At 38.7% G+C, this 19,963-nt stretch overlaps 2 protein-coding genes and 1 pseudogene across 10 annotated transcripts in view; 2 read left to right on the top strand and 1 right to left on the bottom strand.

Annotated features, from left to right (window-relative positions):
* The window catches only part of OXNAD1 (oxidoreductase NAD binding domain containing 1), a 91,703-nt gene extending 78,872 nt beyond the window's left edge, over window positions 1–12,831 (bottom strand). For 4 of the 8 annotated variants that reach the window (XR_004182297.1, XR_001900138.3, XM_017955928.1 and 1 more), the window contains exons 1-4: window positions 12,411–12,831; window positions 7,311–7,458; window positions 5,492–5,618; window positions 4,847–4,910 (exon numbers count right to left, since the gene is read on the bottom strand). Coding sequence is in view for 5 of the 8 variants with exons in the window: in XM_017955928.1 (XP_017811417.1) it covers window positions 4,847–4,910; window positions 5,492–5,610 (183 nt within the window). In the remaining 3 variants the exon portion in view is untranslated. The other 4 variants (XR_002520561.2, XM_021934901.1, XM_021934899.2 and 1 more) reach the window with 4 other exon arrangements.
* LOC103882377 lies at window positions 23–1,562 on the top strand (annotated as a pseudogene).
* A 14-nt stretch (window positions 12,832–12,845) lies between the features above and the next one.
* On the top strand, window positions 12,846–19,899 carry DPH3 (diphthamide biosynthesis 3). 2 transcript variants are annotated; one of them, XM_003895147.3, is made up of 3 exons: window positions 12,846–13,166; window positions 13,690–13,764; window positions 17,074–19,899. In XM_003895147.3, the coding sequence occupies exons 1-3, from the start codon at window positions 13,059–13,061 to the stop codon at window positions 17,137–17,139; spliced, it is 249 nt and encodes an 82-aa protein (XP_003895196.1). In that variant the 5' UTR covers window positions 12,846–13,058; the 3' UTR covers window positions 17,140–19,899. The 2 variants fall into 2 exon arrangements, with proteins under 2 accessions (XP_003895196.1, XP_003895197.1); XM_003895148.4 differs by lacking the exon at window positions 13,690–13,764 and having other exon boundaries at window positions 12,941–13,166.
* The last annotated feature ends 64 nt before the right edge of the window (window positions 19,900–19,963 follow it).

The following is a 19,963-nucleotide window of genomic DNA, read 5'->3' as shown; positions in this document are numbered from 1 at the left end:
AATAAAGACCCATTTCCTCTAAATGACAAAGAAACACTTGAAAAGTGGCAAAAAAAAAAAAAAAAATAGAAAGCAAGATTGATGCGTTTCTAGTAAATACCAGTCACTATGCAGTGACCATTTCACTCCTGACTCTCTTGACATCAGACGGGGGATTTGATATTTAAAACAAAGTATCTTTCCAACAACTTTTTCCTTTGCCTGAAGACAATCACGGAAAAGACCCTTCTTAAAAAACAAACAAACAAACAAACCCAGAAGAAAAAATTGGAAGATGAGAAAAAAGTATGCCTAAAAGCCAAATCTGAAAAATCACTTGTATTAAATGAGACAAAGTAAAATACAGTTAACACAGATGTGCTCCCTGAACATGCAATTACTTGATTCATCTGCCTTGGTAAAGTCACCAGCTTCCAAAACCAAGAAGTATACAAAATATATGTTAACTCTTTTCTTTTTGAGACAGAGTCTTACTCTGTTGCCCAGGCTGGAGTGCAGTAGCGCAATCTTGGCTCACTGCAACCTCTGCCTCCCAGGTTCAACTCAAAATACATGTTAACTCTTAAACTAATTAAACAAGATTAACTAGGAAACTCTTAAACTAGTTAAACAAGATTAACTAGGAAACCAGAATCTATCTTGAAAACATCAGTTAACTAAAATAGGGATATAGGTGGTTTTCACACATCTTTTGAATATCTAAATTCTACAACTATTACTTTGAAAACTTCAAATTCAGAAGGTATTCAACAGTCTTTGGAAACCCAAGAAGTGCTTGAAATAACTACCAATTATCTTGCTAATCCAAACTTTACAAATATTCCATGAAAATCAGGTCAGCACAGGATAATTCATTCTTATTTAGCACAATTAATCAAACAGTTGAAGAATTAAACACAAATAAATAATCTATTATTGCCAGTTTTCTAAACCTATAGTTAATTCTTTTATATCTGCCCAAAAAGAAACCAGGGAAATGGAAGACACAGACACTGAAGACTCCTTATATAAGGATGTAAACTATGGAACACTCTTTTTTTTTTTTTAAGAGACAGGATCTTGCTCTGCCACACAGGCTAGAGTACAGTAGTACCATCATAGCTCACGTTAGTAACCTTGAACTCCTGGGCTCAAGTGATCCTCCTGTCTCAGCCTCCTGAGTACCCAGGACTATAAGCATATCACCATGTCCAGCTAATCTGCAACTTTTTGTAGAGACTGGGTCTTGCTATGTTGCCCAGGCTGGTCTTGAACTCCTGGTCTCAAGTGATCCTCCTGTTTCAGCCTCCCAAAGTGCTAGGATTACATACATGAGCCACTGCGCTCGAACACAAATTGAACGTTCCTACTGCAGACAAGACACAAATAAAGAACATTTTTGGCAGAAAGTCTCTAAGCTACATTCGAAGATAACTCTTCTTGACCTACAAACAATAAACTATAGGTAGACTGAAGTCTTTGGAAGCTCTTATAAGACAGCCAAAGCAGGAAAACTGCCTATCTGAAGAAAATGTCAGATGATAAAAAACCGTTTTACAACAGAGGATGTCACTATGATATAGCGTAAAAAGGCTTTAAAGCTAAGACTGTTTTATAAGCTTTTTCCAGCCAAATCAAACTTTATATAAAGAGAACTTTTTCCTGTATAAAGTTCTGATCTTAAGGAACTATGAGAGTGCTCCAATGTTATGAACTGTATCCTGTTCTTATAATGCTCATTTTTAGAAAAACTAGAGAGTTGTGCTAAAGAGAAACAGTTTTATTAGTTGATAATTTTCCAAATTAAAGTTAAAATTTAGTGAATAAATGATATGATTCGGTCATAACATGAAAGAACAAGGGCATGTTCAAAAGAACCTGAAACAGAAGTCAGGTTCAGCAATCAGTCCTGGTTTCACCACTGGCATATATGGCTTGGGCAAGTTACCTATCAAGACTGAACCTCAGTCTCTAATCTATAAAATAGGAATATTTACTAGATCTCTAATAGTCTATTTCTTTACAGTTCCTTCCCTTTTTCTTAAAATAATTTTGTTAGAACAGGTTTTCTCTAAGATTACTTTCATAATACTAGAAGTTGGCTAGAATTTGATAATAACTATTCCATTATCCTCAATATTTATTGAATTCTGTGCTGTCTGACCTTTTGGCTATAGTTACATATCTGTTACATAAAGGAAAATACACCTTTTATAATTTTATTCCAGTTGAACCAAATTAAGGAACTGCCCTTTAGCCCAGTTCTCAGGTGAGGTACTTCAAACTTGAAAGAATATGTGTATTGGTACTTCATATGTCACTGACCATCATAATACACAGTCATTTAAGCTTCTTAACATACTGTAGTTATACAGCTACATTTACAAACCAAAAATTTTACTGAGGCTAATTTTAAATATATTTAAGTATATTTTAGAAATCACAGTTGATATCTTTTTTTTTTTTTTTTGTGACAGTACAGTGATTTATTGGAAGGGTTTCCAGCACATACCCAAGAAAAGGCAGTGTGAGCGTACTCAGAGAGAGACATGCCCTTAGTATCTAACTTCTTAATAGGTGTAACCTTTAAAGCATGTGCCTGCCTCATCTGTAAACTGCAGAATACCAAATACTGTACATTCCCACTTATGTAAATTTTATTAAAATTAATAAGCAAGAAATTACAGATAAGTGGTGATAACCTTAGGGAGATAAAGGTCTTTTATTAAGGAAGAGAAATGATGGTGATATAAATAAAAATACTGTTCATATCCACACAAATTTGAAAAATGTAAAAGTAAAGATTTTGTGGCAACAATAAAAATGTGAAAAATATGTTTCCTTAGAATTGGCAGTCAACATAATTAAGTATGTTAATGCCTATGATGGATGCTGTGCAAGTTGCTATTAGTCCGATTCTTATTCTTTTCATCTGTTAAAAAGAAAATACTGGCCAGGTGTGATGGCTCATGCCTGTAATCCCAGCACTTCGGGAGGCCAAGGAGAAAGGATCACTTGAGGCCAGGAGTTCAAGATCAGCCTGGGCAACACAGCAAGACTATCTTTACAAAAAATTAAAAATTAGCTGGGCACAGTAGTGTGCCCATAGTCCTGGCTACTCAGGAGGCTTAGGCAGGAGGATCACTTGAGCTTGGGAGACAGAAGCTGCTGTGAGTCATGACTGTACCTCTGCACTCCAGCCTGGTGACAGAGCAAGACCCTGTGTCAAAAAGAAAAAAAAAAAAAAAGAAAATACTATTATCTATCTATCTATCTTACCTGTCTTAAAATATTATTATCTATTTTATGGCATAGTTTTGAGAATTCCGTAAGGTAACAAAAAAGTTTTTGGTCCTGGAAATTAGGAGGTGCTCAATAAATATCAGTTGATGCTCAACAGTAAATAATGCACTAATTGTTGTAAATGCATGATGATTCTTTTTTGCTCATATTTCACTTAGTTTCTGCAGGCTATTAAAATTAATTGGTATGTAAAATAAAATTCTGAAATGAATACTCTAATTCAGGGACTAGCAAACTATTACCTGCAGAGCCAAATCTGGGTGTTTGGTAAATGAAATTTGTTTACATACTGTTTATGGCTCTTTTCACATGATAAAATCAAAGATTAGAAGTTGTTATTAAGACAGCATGGCCCAAAAAAGCTAAAATATTTACTATCTGGCCTTCTAGACAAAGATTTTCAACCTCTGCTCTAATTCCGCCAGCCTCAAAATACAACAGGAAAGAGTCTTAAGAGAAATCACTTTTTTTTCACAATTTGCAAGGCCTTCATTTTTTAAAAAGAAATCCTAACAAGTCTCACATTTACGGAATCAGCATTTTTGGTCACTTCAACAAACCAAAAGGTCTTTTCAGATTTACCATTGTGAAAACTGTACTTCCCCACAAGCTCCTGAATCTACTATGCTGAACTAATTTTACAAACTTCTCAAAAAAAAAAAAAAGAACTTTAAGCTGAATCGACAAACATATACCCTTAGTCCCAAGGTAATTTTCTGAAAGAAGTTAGCCTTAAAAGTAGGGCCTAAACAATATGCCTTTACATTAAAGTGTATCCTTCTATTAATAGATAAATTTAAATAAGACAATATAATTTCTGCCTATGTTTGTAGAAGTATATAATCGTTCCTTATATGAAATAGATTTTTATTGTTAGCTTCAATAGACTTATAACCCTAAGCTAAATATACCTGAATAAGTGATCAACATTCAAAAAAGCAAAATCAAATATCCAATTTATGTTTTTAAATAAAAATGGGGTTACTCACTGAGGTAAAGGGTAAGGATCCTTTACTTCTCAGCCCTTGACACCCTTTCAGGTGGTAGATTAGCTTTCTATAGCCTGAATATGGTGGAAAAAATCTGTACATTAGAAGGATAACAAGAGCTTGTCCATTTTCCTTTCTCAGATGTTAGTGCTTTCTCCCTTGATGAAATAAATTGTTCTAAAGTAGGAACGAGAACAAGGACTTTGAGACATGATGCAAAAAAAAAAAAAAAAAAAAGGCCCCACACACAAAAAAAGGTAAGCTATTCATAAAATGTAGGCTCTAAAAGAAATTCTAGTGCTAAAATATAACCCTAAACATACCTGTGAGGATGGCTCCCTCAGCTGCTGCTCTACTCCCTTCATCAACAGGTAATCCATTCATTCCAAGTTTAAAGGGAAAAAATTTGAGTATCTATCATCTTTTCAAATCAGATATCATATGTCCTGCTCAGAAAATTTCTATATAGAAAAATAACAAACTTCCCGACTGTCCTTCAAAAGGACCAGACTCATCTAACACTTTACCCATAAGCCAGTAGCCGGAAAAACCTGTCATACCCCGAAGATACAAACCTCCCGTCGAACGACACTTGCAGTTCTCTCCATGTGATCAGTTTTCCTTTTGGATTTCATTATGCTTTAACAGAAAGTAAAATTAAGTTATTACATATTATCTTCACAAAAATAATAAAATTAGTTTTTCCTGAAATATCATGGTTATCCTAAATACAGTGTAACACTATGGATCCTATAAAGTGGCCAGTGAGTATTTGCCTATCTAACTGAAGTTTTGGCCGGGCATGGTGGTTCACGCCTGTAATCCCAGCACTTTGGGAGGGCGAGGCAGGCAGATCATCTGAGGTCAGGAGTACGAGACCAGCCTGACCAACATGGCGAAACCCTGTCTCTACCAAAAACACAAAAATTAAAGCCCCAGGCAAGTCTGCAATCCTGGGCAGCTACCCCGGGAGGCTAAGACGGGAGAATCGCTTCAATCCAGTAGGTGGAGGTTGCAGTGAGCTGAGATCACGCCACTGCACCTGCTCGCGTGATAGAGCAAGATTCCATCCCCGTGCTTTTTTACCAACAACCTGACAGCATGCACGCTGAAGCCAAGATGCTACCTTTCCGGGAGTCTGATAGGCCTCCCACAACCATCAGCAGGTCGGGTCGTTTTGAAAATCAACTTCAAATGACATAGAAGGCTTAATGACTCACCTGGTTAGAGTAAGGTGGCGCAAAGTGCTGAGTGTCAATCTCAGTGAAGCAGCCTCAGTACGGATGGCTCCAACAGAGCACCGCAACAACCCAGGAATCATAACAGCAGCACAGGCCATGGCGCTTCCTGGGAAAACATAAAATTGAAATTTCAAACTGCTGTTTTAAAAAGTGGGGAAATAGCAGACCATTTTAGAAGGTCAGTGAAGAAGAATTTGGATTTCTGTTGGTGCTATTATGAGTCAAGCTACCAGCAAAGCAGCCAAGAGCCTAACTTCACCTTGACAAAATTTCTTCCACTATTTAGAGTTGACTCAAGGTATCTCCACAATTATGTATATAAGTATGTAATTTTTGGTGCTATCAAATATTCGTGTTCTCTATTGCTTTCTAAAATCTCTGACCAAGTTCACAGGACTAATCTTATGCTATTATAGAAGAAGGGAGATTTTGTAACTTCCTGATAATTGTATTCTATCTAAAGAGCACTACATAAGTCTTTTATATTTCTTGTTAGGTAAAGTGTAAGAGGAAGATAAATTTACCGTGGTTCCCAAACAAGAAGCTTAAGGTTCCCAGATATTAAAAAACCAAAACTGATAAAAATAACTATTCATAATAGCCCAAACTGGAAACTATCCAAATGCCATTACTAGGGGAGATAAGCTAATTGTGATATATTCACACAGTAAGATACACTATACAGCAATGAAAACAAACTGCAACTACATGCAGTAACATAGATGAATATCACAAATAACATACTGAATGAAAGAAGCCAGACCCCAAAGAACAGATATTCTTTTACTCTAAAGCATATAAAGTATAAAAACAGACAAAATGAATCTATGATGTCAGAAATCAAGTTAGTAATTTCCCTTGAGAGGTGGCAGTGACAATGTTGTTTCTTAATCTGGGTGCAGACTGCATGAGTATTTTCACTTTTTGTAAAACTGATTAAGCTGTCCTCTTAGGATCTGTGTAGTCTTCTGTTTGTACTTGAACTTCAACAAAAAGTTAAACACACACACTCACACACACACACACACACACAGAGATTCTTCAACATTTCAAATTCTAAAAACTACCAGCCTATCAAGAAATGCACTGATTAGGAGTCAGATGATATTTCTTTTTGGTTCCTTTTATATCATTTTCCTACGTCAATTTTTAAACATTTGTCTAAAATGGCCACATTTAATATGTTACATTGCTCTATCTGTCCTTTTCTATCTTAGTTACCTTGAGAATAAATGAAAATGCATGTGAATACTTCTTTCTCTGAGCTTTTTGGGAGGCAGTATATAAATTAATTGTAATAAATTGCTGTTAGCAAAATATTCAAGCTAAGTGTTTACACTCCTACCCCATATTCATTAATTTGGTCCTTCATTCAACAAGTATCTATCAAGAGTCCAGTATGTGGCAGGCACTGGCGTAAGCAATGGTGCTACAGGCATGAAGAAAACAAAAACCTTAGGGAGTGTGCACTCAATAGATGAAGACAGAAAATAAATAAAAATAAATAAATCTGATGGTGATATGTCATATATAGTTTATTCAGTTATACCCCAATCATATTAAAAAGCTCATTGCTTCATAACTAGTCTTTAGATAAATGATATATTTCTTCTTTTCATAGTATGTTGCATCATCATTGTGGATAAGCATGGTACTTGCTATTTTTCTCTTTACTAAATGAAAAAAGCAGAAGGCCTCTTCGACCTCATTCAAGACCACTAAATGTAGTTTCTCTCCATTAAATGTTCTAAGTCAATAATGTTACCTTCATCCGTGAAAGAAAGAAGTTGAAACTTACTTTAGAAGTCCACGAGATTTTAGTAGTCATTAAGAATATGGTCAGCTGATTGACAGAATATTTTGGTCCTGCTATTACAGAGACTTTTGGATGTACAGCAGTTGGAACGTGGACAGTTTTTCCATGCATTAAAATTCTCACAAAGTTCCTGCAATGGCAAAAACAACATATAACAATGTTTTGGGGAACTGATCAAAAGCACTATTACCTCTTAGCTGCCAAAGGAAAGGTTCATTATAATCAGTAGGCATCACCTCACAACAAGCCCACTCTCAATTACCCGCTCTCCATTCATTCTTCCCTCCATGCTTCCATTTTTCTTTTTTGATTATTTATCTTACAGCTTCTTTTGTTCATCTTCCTTGGCCTGTCTTTAACACCTTCTACTTAGGATATCCACCCCAGGAAACAGCAGACCAAAGGCTAGAATGACACAGTTATATGTCACTTAAGGCCAAGTTCCCTGATAAAATTTAACCACTATATTGTTAAATATGGAAATACTGTTCTGTTCAATGTTTTAGACAACTATTGCTAAAATAAGTTGCCCTCACAATAGGATACATTGTTTAATGATTATGCTGTTTGAATGGTCTCCTTCTCAACTGAACTGGAAAACAAATGTTAATTTTAAAAGCAGTTCTTGCCGGGCACAGTGGCTCATGCCTGTAATCCCAGCACTTTGGGAGGCTGAGGTGGGTAGATCGCTTGAGGTCAGGAGTTCGAGAGCAGACTGGCTAACATGGTGAAACCCCATCTCTACTAAAAATACAAAAAATTAGCTGGGTATGGTGTCGGGCACCTGTAATCCCAGTTACTAGGGAGGCTGAGGCAGGAGAATCGCTTGAACCCGGGAGGCGGAGGTTGCAGTGAGCCAAGATTGTGCCATTACAATCCAGCCTAGGCAACAAAAGCGAAACTCAGTCTCAAAAAAAAAAAAAAAAAGCAGTTCTCTTTAAAATTCCGAGTTTATTTTGTAAAAGTAACCATGACCAAGAGTGCCACCTACTGGCAAAGGACATTTTAATAAAATTCTGTTCAAAGTGCTTTCCAAAGCTTTATGCCAGTCCTAAAATACAAAAAATTAAAAACCTGCTAATTTTTTGAAATATGTCCAGTGGTTTCATACTGTAAGTATTTAATCAACCACAGCAGATCAATATATATCGAGTTATTTCTAAAACCACATAAAGAAGAACATCCCATCAATGTCTGTATCCTCACAGGTCTTCCCTTACCAAGAAATCTTAACTAATTTTATTTCTGAAATGCAGAAAATTATAATAAATGCTAAATAAAACTGACACTCACTAAATATGTAGTAAAACAAACTTCTGTAAGCAACAGATTAAATTTAACATTTAAGATTAATTACATGGTTTCAGTTCAACAGGTATACTGAGTTCATTCAACAATTACTGGGGTGCCAGGCACTATTTTAGGCCTTGAAGATATAATAAAGAACTAGACACAAGGCCCTTGCCGTCATGAAGCAGAGACAGATAGCAGTAAACAAATGATTAACAAGATAATTATAGATTATGGTGAGTATGATAAACGAAGTAAGAGTGATGGGGTAGGTGGGGGAAATATTAAGAAAGCTATCTCTCCAGGGATGACACCTTGGCTGAGACCTGAATGATGAGGAAACGGCAGCCAAGCAAATGTTAAAGGCAGATCACTCTGGCAGAAGGACTAGCAAGAGCAAAGGTCCTAATGCAGAAATAAGTCCGGCATGTGAAGAGAAACCAAGGCCAGTATGACTGGAGAGCAGTAAGCTGGTAAGAGTGAAATGAGATGAAGTCCAGCAGCCTATAGTAAGGGTAGGAATTTTATCCTAAGGGTAACGGGAAGCAACTGCAAAGTCTGAATCAATCAGGAGAAGGACAAGACCTAATTTATATTTTTAAAGGACTGCTCAAGTTGCTGTGGGAAGGATAATAGAGAGGGGCAGGAGTGGAAGTAGGAAGTCCAGTTAAAAGACTCTGGTCTAAGATTATAATAAGGTAACAGCTACAGAGATGGCAGAAGTAGATGAACATGACACATATTTTGGAATTAGAGCCCCAAAACTTGCTGATACATTAGGCAGGGTGTGAGAGGACACTGACAGAGAAAAGCCAGGAATGCCTCAACAAGCACAAATGCACTGAAATTAAGTAAGTTCAAAGAACAATCATGACATCTGCCAATTTAGAATCAGGTGTCACTGAGGAAGAAAAGGGGCTCCTCTTGGTAAACAAGTAGTATACACAGAGCATTTGACTTGAAATAAGCAGAACTGGGCTCAGGTGTGACTCCTTCCTGCTTTCTAATCTTCAGCAATTTTAGCCATTTTAACATTACCCATGCCACCTCACTGGATTACTGAGAGGAATAAATAAAACGTCTACCAAAGTACCTGGCAAGCAAGAGTGTTACTAAAATCAGTCCTAATACACTGACCCCTTCTCTTCCTTGTCAAACAACCTAGAGAGGTGGAGGTTTGGTATTGCCAATAAACAACTCCCTCTGGCCTGATATACAACAGCACTCATCAAATACACTTTGCATTATACAATTATGACTTACTTTTTTTTTTTTTTGAGATGGAATCTAGCTCTGTCGCCCAGGTTAGAGTGCAGTGGCACCATCTAGGCTCACTGCAACCTCCGCCTCCCAGGTTCAAGTGATTCTCCCACCTCAGCCTCCCAAGTAGCTGGGATTATAGGCACGTGCCACCACACCTGGCTAATTTTTGTATTTTTAGTAGAGACCGGGTTTCATCATTGGTCAGGCTGGTCTCAAACTCCTGACCTCATGATCTGTCCACCTCAGTTTTCTAAATCTGAACTTAGGCTAAGAACTCTAGGCATTGTTGTTTCCTGGATAAGCAGTGTTAGTTAACATTTATGATAAATAAACTTGTGATCTCAAATTACTATAGCAACTAATAAATCTGTTTATGTTACACTCTCCGGGTCAAAAAGGGTGTCATTACAAAATATTTCCATCCTTTTAGGAATAAATGTAAAGTTTAGTAGTCATTGTAATGTTTTCTTTAAAAGTGCTGGGTGGAGTAAAATAAACTACATTACATGCTTGGATATGGTTTTACTTTCTTCAGCACAGTACAAGCTCAAATTGGGCAGAACGTTAAGAGCAGCCATCTCTGACCAGACAGTGGGGATGATCAATGGATGCCACGATGAAAACATATGGAAAGCCATAGAGAACCTCCTCTCCCCAAATCTAGTTCTTATGGGACCAAGCACTGCTTAGAGGAAGATCTCAGCAGTCTGCAGAGCTGCAGTGCTGCTTTTTAAATCTAGCTCTGCTTGAAATACCATCACATCAAAAATGACATTGCTGTTAATTAAAAGCCTAGATTCTAGGGTCAGACAGATTTGAGTTCTCATCATAGCTTATTGCCATTTACCAGCTTTGCCTTAGGCAAGTTCCTCAGCCCCTAAGCCTCCTGCTTCTCAATGTTAAAGAAGGGGGTAATGATACTTATACCTCACCGGGTTGTTTTAATGACATAATACAAATAAGAATTTGGTCACAGTGTATGACCAACACAGAGTCAACTATTATTAATAAGTAGCTCATTCGTTTTTTCCACTTTAGGTAACATGCATTCAAAGAAAAGTTGGAACATTACAAAGAAAAACTACCCAACAACCCCTATAACTTTTAGGACTACTAACTTCAGATTTTAAAATTCCTGAGCAAATTCTTTTTGATAGATGCGAAATGCTTTCTAAAAGATCTACCAATTTATACCTCCCATGAGCCAAATATGACTACACCCATTCCTCAACATATAAAAATGGCTCATAATGAATTTTCAAGTACTTACACTCAGAAGGACTAAAGAAGTAAAGACGGCTCCCAACCTCAAAATGATCAAAGGGACTGCAGAACAGACACGGAGAATCTCCCTTTTTTTCCTGTCTCCAAGAGGCTCGTGGTAAGTATTTGTGTCAACAGTGGAGCAGCCTCCAAGCTGTGTGGGCTTTGCTGGGATGTCTCCTTTGCCCAGACAGACCAGAATCATCACAGTTAATCCTTGACAAGTTTTAACAAATGTTTCCTAACTGCTGGGTAAATCTATAATTACGCAAAATTCAGCGTTTGTGAGGCCTTTGAAATAATCCTCCATAAACTCCTGTAATATACCTTCTGGATTTTCCCCCAAAAACTCCTCTGCCTTTAAGTTTTCAAGCTTTAAAAGGGCTACATTGAGTGGAGCTTCATCTAAGTGTGCACAAAATTGGTAACTTTATGCCAACATATGAGTGTGTAAATATAAGCACAGGGATATGTTATGTAAATGTAAACTAAATGTTATATATCGTTGCTGAACCAAGTAAAACTCACAATTTCCATGCAAAAGTGCAACGTTACATCCAAAAAGGATCTTATATTATCTCTACTCCAATCCTTTCTTAGAAGAGGAAATAAGGCCCAAATAGAAATACCCACTTGCCAGAGCTAATCAACAACTCAAGATTCCGATCCCAGATCTTCTCTCAAGTGTTTTTTTTTTTTTTTCACAATGCATTTCTTCTCTATTAAGATATTAAAATGCCCAGTAATTGAGTAAGACCCAGTGGACTCGGTTTTACCAAAACAGGCACTAGCACTGCTTTCAAGACAAAAATGCCTTTTATCTGCATTTCGCTTCAAGGCATACGTACGCCTCACACTGATAAACTTGCCTACTGACACCATTTCCTTCGCAAAGAAAAAACTGGTACTCACATAAGTAATTTGTCCCTGGGCCTTGGAGACAGAAAAGCTCTTCATTATTTCCCAGGTGCATGATTTTAGTCAAGATGCCCAACTCTCTGTACCTCAGTTTAAAGACTAATAAAATGGAATAACACGTAAACTCCTAGAGCTGACAATTCCACTTAGTGCAAGAGCTGGCACATAACTCCCCAATAATAAAAGCTGATGTTATTACTATTACTACAAATCATCGTAGTTAATAACGTTATATGTCTGGCAAACAGAAGACTAAAACTCAATCCCTGCCTTCCAGGGCTTGGTCCTTTCAGCAACACAATTTAGGAGATTTTAAGACTTCTGGGGTGAGAAAGACGCGGAATGTACCTGCAGCCAGGAACTAACAAGCTGACCGTCGCCCTGGGCTCAAGGTCACTCGGTGAAGCGAAATTCCACGGAACTGTTCGTCCGTCACCAGCAAGGGAGGTCAAGGAGGCTAAGGTGCTCTCGCCTCCCCACTCCGCCTTTCCCGAGGGCCGGTAGGATGCTACCTAGCACCTGCTGCAGCCTTCAGCGGGCTGTTTAAGGCGTTAAAGCAGGCGACAAGAAACAGGGAAACTTTCCCCGCTGGTGTTGCTTGCAGACCCGGCCACGTTTAGCTGCCGGCACCTGGGATACTCCGCGGTCCCAGACATGACGCAGCAGCGCGGGCGAGCCCCACATTCTATTGGTCACTGCCATCCAATAGGAGGAGCGGTGCGCGACCCCGCTGAGCAAGACGTGCCGTCTTCCCAGTGTCTCCGCCCCTAGCTCAGCCGTCTCCGCCCCTAGCTCAGCCGTCTCCATGGTGACCGCTAACGGTTATCCGTTTGGCCGCGCAGGCAGGAGTTGCGTCATTGCCCATGCGCCGGAAGCGCTGGTCCTTGCCCGGCGCGACCTGATGATGCCGAGCCTAGGCCGGTTCCGGCCAAGTTAGACCGTCGGAGCTGGTCTCGGACTGCCGGGGCGTCACCCCATCGGCGACCCCCGCTGACCATGGCAGTGTTTCATGACGAGGTGGAAATCGAGGACTTCCAATATGACGAGGACTCGGAGACGTATTTCTATCCCTGCCCATGTGGAGATAACTTCTCCATCACCAAGGTAACTTCAGGGTCCCGCCCGGCGGTTCACCCAAGCAAGCGCAGTTTGGCTCCGCCGTGTTCCTTCCGTCATTGGGTAGCCTTTGCTGCGCTGTGTCACCCACGCCCTCTTTCCCGTTGCTGAATCTTCCTCCTCCCGCATCCCCCCACCCCAACTAATACCCTGAGCTCTCTCGGTAGGCACGTAGTTCTGGTCTTAGATTAGGCCAGGGAGAGGGCGGCGGGGAGCCTCTGTCTCTGCCCGATCGCTACCTTAGAGTACCAGCCTGGGATATTTCTGTCGAGGAGGGGACTCGTTTTTTGTTTCCCAGGGCTTTTGGGACGACTGAAACTCGCCTAACTTTCCTAGGTGTTTCTGGGGGAAAATGATGTCGGCATTTCCTGCTGAAGGCCCTGGGGTTCTCACCCACCTTGCGGGGAAGGCAAGCCACCAAGAGACTTGCATCTAGGGGTGGGATAGGTTTGGGGGAGGATATGGCGAAGAGAAGACTATGCTGACCACATGGTGTTTGATTTCGTTGTAGGAAGATTTGGAGAATGGGGAAGACGTTGCAACGTGTCCTAGCTGCTCTCTCATTATAAAAGTGATTTATGACAAAGTAAGGGATATAATTTTTTAAACGGGGGAAGGGTGTTATAAGGCAGTGGCAAGGATTTAGATCAGCCTGTCAGTGATGAGAGCAGGAGAATGTTTCATTGTGTTAGGTAAAGTGCAGTATTTAGGCAGGTTTTAAACACCATTGTTAAACAGCCGAATAGTAAATTAAAATGTTTAAAGTTCAGATTACATAATTTATTTTAGTTTTAGAGATAAATCTAGCTTTAGTGAAAATTATTATTTATTAAATAGAAGAAAGTATATAGATTATTTTAATGGACAATTTTTATATTTCTCTTCTATTTAATATGTAATTAAAATTGTTTAGAGCTCCTAGACTTACTTTGAAGGCAACAATTGTATGGTATTTCATGCCTGGCTTATACATAGAATTCTGCATTATCTTGTTTGAGATATAATTCCTAGATGCAGCTTTACAATTTCATTTTAGTCTTTAGTTTCCCTATTGTCTTTCACCCAAGGATGTTGACAATAGAAAAAAAAAAATGTTATTACTGCCCACTCCTGCCCAAAGTTTAGTTCAGTACTTGGAATGAAATTTAGGTAAGGAGCTTAACACTCTGAAGAATGTACTCAAAAATGAATATAGGGAAAGAGGGGATAAGGCACAGAGCCTCATTAGAGAAGTGGGCTATAATTTAGACTATAATTTAGAAATATAATTATTCATTCTTGTATTAAAATATGCTCTGCAACAGAAAGCAAACAGGGTAAGGAAGATCAGGAGTGCTGGTCTGGGAGGAGGTTGCAGTTTTCCATAGGGTGATCATGGCAGGCCTTACTGAGAAAGGCCTTATTAAGTAAAGATTTGAAGGAGGCAAGGAAGTGAGCCATGTACATATGAGGGTATGGGTTAAGAGAGTCGAGCAAAAGATCGTTCAGTGAAGGGGACCCAAGACAGGAACATGCCTGATTTTATCAGGGAACAAAGAGGAGGCCAGTGTGACCAGAGCAGAGCAGGATGAGAATAGTCCAAGATGAAGTCGTGGATCACTTTAAGGATTTAGGCTCTTGTTGTAAGTGATATAGGGAACCATTGGGGGATTTTCAAACATAGGAGTGCTATGATCCAACTTAAGTTTTTTTAAAAAAATGATTCTGGCTGCTGTGTTCAGAGTAGCCTATAGAGAGCAAGCATAGAAACAGGAAAACCAGTTAGGAGGCTGTTAAACACTAATTAAAGAAGGAGGTGGGTGGCTTGGACCTGGTTACAGCAATGGAAGTAATGAGAAGTACTTAGATTCCGGATACGCTTTGAATGACTGATTTGTATAGGGTGTGAAGGAGTGAGTCAAGGATGATTTCAATATTTTTTATCTTAATAACTGGGTGGATGGAGTTACTGTCAATTGAGGGAATGTAACTATAGGTATAGGGGTTGAAATTGTACATAGTAAGTTTGAGAGGTCTGTCATCCAAGTTGAGCTGTTGAGAAGGCAATTGGATATATATGTCTGGAGTTCATGAGAGAGATTGGCTAGCAATGTCAGTTTTGGAGTTATCAGTGACAGACAGCATTTAGAGCCATGAAATTGGATGAGATCACCAGGTCTGTGAATGTAGAGATGGATAAAATACAGGACTGAGCATTAAGGCACTCCAGTATTAAAAAGTCAGGGAGGGAAGTGAGGAATCACCAAAGCTGATGGTAAAACAGCAACCACTGAGAAAGGACGAAAATCAGCAGCGTCAAATCCTAGAAACCAGATGAGAAAGGGTCGAGGAAGTGGTGATCCTTGTCATGTGACACTGATAAACCATTAGCTTTAGTAACACTGAGTTTATTTGTGATGGTGACGAGAGCAGTTTCCATGGAGTAACAGGAACAGCGCATGATTGAAGAAACCAACGGGCAGAAAACTGGTTGGAGAGAATGAGAGAATGGAAGGCAGTGAGTATAGGCATTTCTTTTAAGGAGTTTGCTGCAAAGGAGAGCAGAGACATGTGACAGTAACCAGTGGTGATAGAGGATCAAGAGAGTGTTTAAAGTGGTAGAAATTCAGCCTTCATAAGTGAATATAGACACAGAAAGTTAGATTTAACCAGGTTGATGGTTTTCCCAAGTGAATAGTAAGGAGTGAGAGAAGAGTTGTTATAACCAACTGTGGAGTGTGAACTATGTAAAGAGAACATGAAGGGAGTGAGGGGCAGTGAAAGGATGGTAGGATGAATACGGTGGAGGTCCAGAGGAGTTGAAATATGGCATCCAGGGTGGATAAATGACAGCAACAGAGAAGAATAGCAATGCGGTAGTCTCAAGACATAAGATTCTAAACTGATAGGTTTTAGACAGGAAAGGAGAAGGGTGGCAAAAAGGAGGAACTAGCCCCATTTCCAATCCCTCTCATACTAGGACTCTGAGAACACAGAGCCTCCACTAGACAGGCCTATAGGGGAAACTGTCTTTAAGAATATGACTTCATCTCAGCCTCAACACTATTGACATTTTAGACCTGATAATTATTTGTTGTCCAGAGATATCTCACGCATTATAGGATGTCTAGCAGGATCCCTGGCCTCTACCTATTAGATGCCAATAGCAATCCTCAGTTGTTTCCATTCAAACTGTTTCCAGATATTACCAATGCTTTTGGGGGTAAAAGGATATTTTGATGAAGAGGTTGAGAATGTGGAGCATTGTGCTAACAATGGACCATGAATTCCAAAGGGCACAGTGAAAGGGTTCCAAATATTGGACAACAGAGTAACAGGGACAGAGTAAGGGCTGATCCTTCAGGAATCAGATTGCTGGAGGTGAGGGATAACCTTGGAAGTAGAGATTTTTTGTGGTAGCTGACATAGCCAGGATAAATGATCAGAAACTGAACTTCATTTACAAAGTAGCTAACGTTGCAGATTATCCGTGTTGGGAAACACATAAAGACCCGTCCCTTTTAGTTAGAAGAAGTAATTACTTTGAAGAGGACTGGTATTTGAATGACCAAATATTAAAGTGGAGAAGTTTTAGTGTAAGTAGCAATACAGAAATTTAAAAGATGTGGCATATCTTTATGTGATTTCTGAGAAGTGGTTGCTCTGAACTGAAGATGGGGATATTTGTTTATAAGATGCTTTATATTAAATAATGAATTCAGAATCAAAAACTGATACATGTTTAAGATTCTAATTCTAGTGCTGTCATTGGCTCTTTGACCAATGAAATGATAATAGCAATGGAAAAACAAAATTAACAGAGCTGGATTGATTCTGTAACAAAATGAAGGTTTAATGTTAATGCATTTGTGACACGGAAATTTATTGGTTAATGTCATTTCTCACTCTGTCTTAGGATCAGTTTGTGTGTGGAGAAACAGTCCCAGCCCCTTCAGCCAACAAAGAATTAGTTAAATGCTGAAGAAGCCTTCAGGAATCCAAATCCTGAACAGTTGGAAATGAGCCCAGATAGAAATATCAAATGCAGAGCTACTGGCTTCACAGAGACAACCATTTGTGATTTGCTGTTCTGTGAGAGTGTGGATTCTTTCCATCAACTGCTGATTTCATCTTCAGGAAGCAAGTCCATAACATGACATATCTGGATTTTGTGCTAAGAACCTTAAATTGGAAGCATTCTTAATTATCCATCTAAATTTAAAAGAAGATAATTTCAAAACAATGCTTTCTTTCCCTTGGTTTCATCATTTTCATATTTTACACCAAATTCCTTCAGTATCTTATAACAGCATCATCTACCTCAGTCATTAGGATTTCTTAATAAAAAAGAGATTGTATTTTTGACTTGGTTATTAAGATAATTAAAATTAGCCCTTCATTTGAAATTTGACATCAGCTTTGCTGTTCTAAATTTAAAATTAGTTGCTTCATCAGTACCACACTTCCAGTTTCTACACCAAGCCGGTCTCCTCAGTTTTCCCATTAGGATGGACATGTTCTGTTCAGCATGTCATTTCTATAATGCTTCATGCAGGGAATTCGGTCATAGTATTAAAGAGAAGATACAGTGAGGTCACAATGTCTCCAGAGCTAAAAGTTAGTGAACAAGAAAGTAAGTCTAAATTGATGAAAGAATGAGGAGTTTTCTTATCTTCTGCATATTCCTTGGAAGTCAGGACAAGATGAAAAACATCCAAAAGAAGTGAAATTGGTGACAGAATGAGAGGAGCAGAGCATTCCAGTGTAGTAAATGAAATGTTTGAATGACTTTGCCAGATCAGAGCAAGTAATATTTCTGTATCTGAATTTTTGTTTTTTGATAAGGCTAATGCAATTGCATTCCAGATAGGGGTTAATGTCAGATTTCCGTGGCTGGAAGCTGTGCTTTTGGCATATCACAGTGTTGTGTCAGTACTACAAGGTAAAGCATCTACAACAGAGAATGAGCTTGAAAATGAAGGATCTATTGTGAATAAATACGCCCATGAGAGCATATTTAATAAGCCTCTATAACATGCAGCCAAACCAGACATTCACTCCTGCAGAGAAATGTTGCCCTGGAGAAAAAGAAATATATAAAGATAGGCGATCATTCTTCCTTTGCTGCAGTACTAAGAATAGCAAGAAATTAGAATCATTTACATTGGAAATTTGAAAATTCCCTTTATATACACAACTTTACTGTGTATAAATAAAAAATGTTAATGCACTGATGTCTGTCAGGTTGTTTTAGGAATGGCTCCTGCAATTAGAAAAATAGCTTGCTAGAATGTAAATGTTCTGTTACTTACTGGTAAGTGTACTATACACATTCATTGGAGGTTAAAACAAGTGAGTAGCCATTTTTACCTGCCAGCAGCATGGCTATGTGCAGCCACTAGGCTGAGACAATAAATTACCAAAAATTGTATGCTAAAAGTGCTCGGTACATTATGTGGCGTATTCTGGATGTGATGAGAAATCTCATTGCTGTTTGGGACACTGACATCCCAGAAGCAATCCACAACTGCTTTGCAAAAGCAAAGTGACTGCTCAGATGAACAGAGCAGAGTACTCACTATGGTGGGATCAGCTGCAAAGCAAAATGAACTGTCCCACAGTCATGTTGATGGTTTTCTAGATATTGCCAACATGTTAGCTCTTTCTGATGCTGATGAATTTCAAACATGAACAGACACCCTTGATGTGGGTTTGTTAAGAACAGAGAAGAACAGGAAAAGTTGCCAGGTTCACACATCCCAGGAAAAAAGAAGCATGAAAAGCATTAGCAATCAGTGACTGATGATAATGCTGCAGTAATGGGAATGGTTTTATTTCTAAATCAGATTATTTCTAAATAAAATCATTTATTGGTTTGTTTCTAAAGCAATTGAGTCACTAAGTTTGTGAACTATAAAGGAACACATCAAGATTGAATCCTGTGTTAAGCAGAAAGTAAAACCAGAGCCAGGCACAGTGGCTCGTGCCTGTAATCCCAGCTATTTAGGAAGCTGAGGCAGGAGGATCGTGTGAGGCCAAGAGTTCAGGACTACCCTGGGCAACATAGAGAGACCCTGCCTCTAAAAAATTTTCTTTTAATTAGCAAGGTATGGGGCCATGAGCAAATTGCTTGGGCCCAGGAGTTTGAGGCTGTGGTGAGTTGTGATCACACCACTGTGTTCCAGCCTATCTGACAGGGCAAGACCTCCTCTCTAAAAAATAAAGAGAAAGCAGAGTAAAACTGGACTGTGAGATATGACTAAAGTTCTGTGTGATACGTGTGCCTTATTTAGCTCAAGACATTTCTAGAGCACATATAAAAACTGACTTGTCATCCAGGCTGTGCCTCTTTTTAGCTTTGTAATCTTTGGCAAGGCCATTGGATTCTTCAGCTGTACAATTAGGAGACTTGATCAGGTGATTTCCTTTCTCAGCTGTCAGTTCTTTAATTTCAGGCTTGGTAGCTTGTGGGAACTGAAAAGGCAATTAAAACCTTTATAAACGCAAACTAAATCATGAATTACAGAAAAAGTCCATTGTTCCATAACTTGGCGTTACCACACTTATGAGTTTAAAAATCACGAAGTCGACTGTTGAAAGGATTCTGCATATATTCTATTGTGCACATTCAGAAACATTTTTCTTGGAAAAAGCACCCAACATTTTTTATAACTGCACATATTAATTTATTGCCAGAATAAATTGCATTGCATGCTAAATAAAGTCAGATAATTCAAATCCATTTGCTTTTCTGTAGTTTTTCTTCTAAATGTCAACATTCTGAATTAAAATGTTTATGACTTTAT

Source organism: Papio anubis, chromosome 2, assembly GCF_008728515.1.
Source record: "Papio anubis isolate 15944 chromosome 2, Panubis1.0, whole genome shotgun sequence".
NCBI lineage: Eukaryota > Metazoa > Chordata > Mammalia > Primates > Cercopithecidae > Papio > Papio anubis.
Note: the sequence above shows the minus strand (reverse complement) of the source record. Positions and strands in the feature narration are given on the sequence as shown.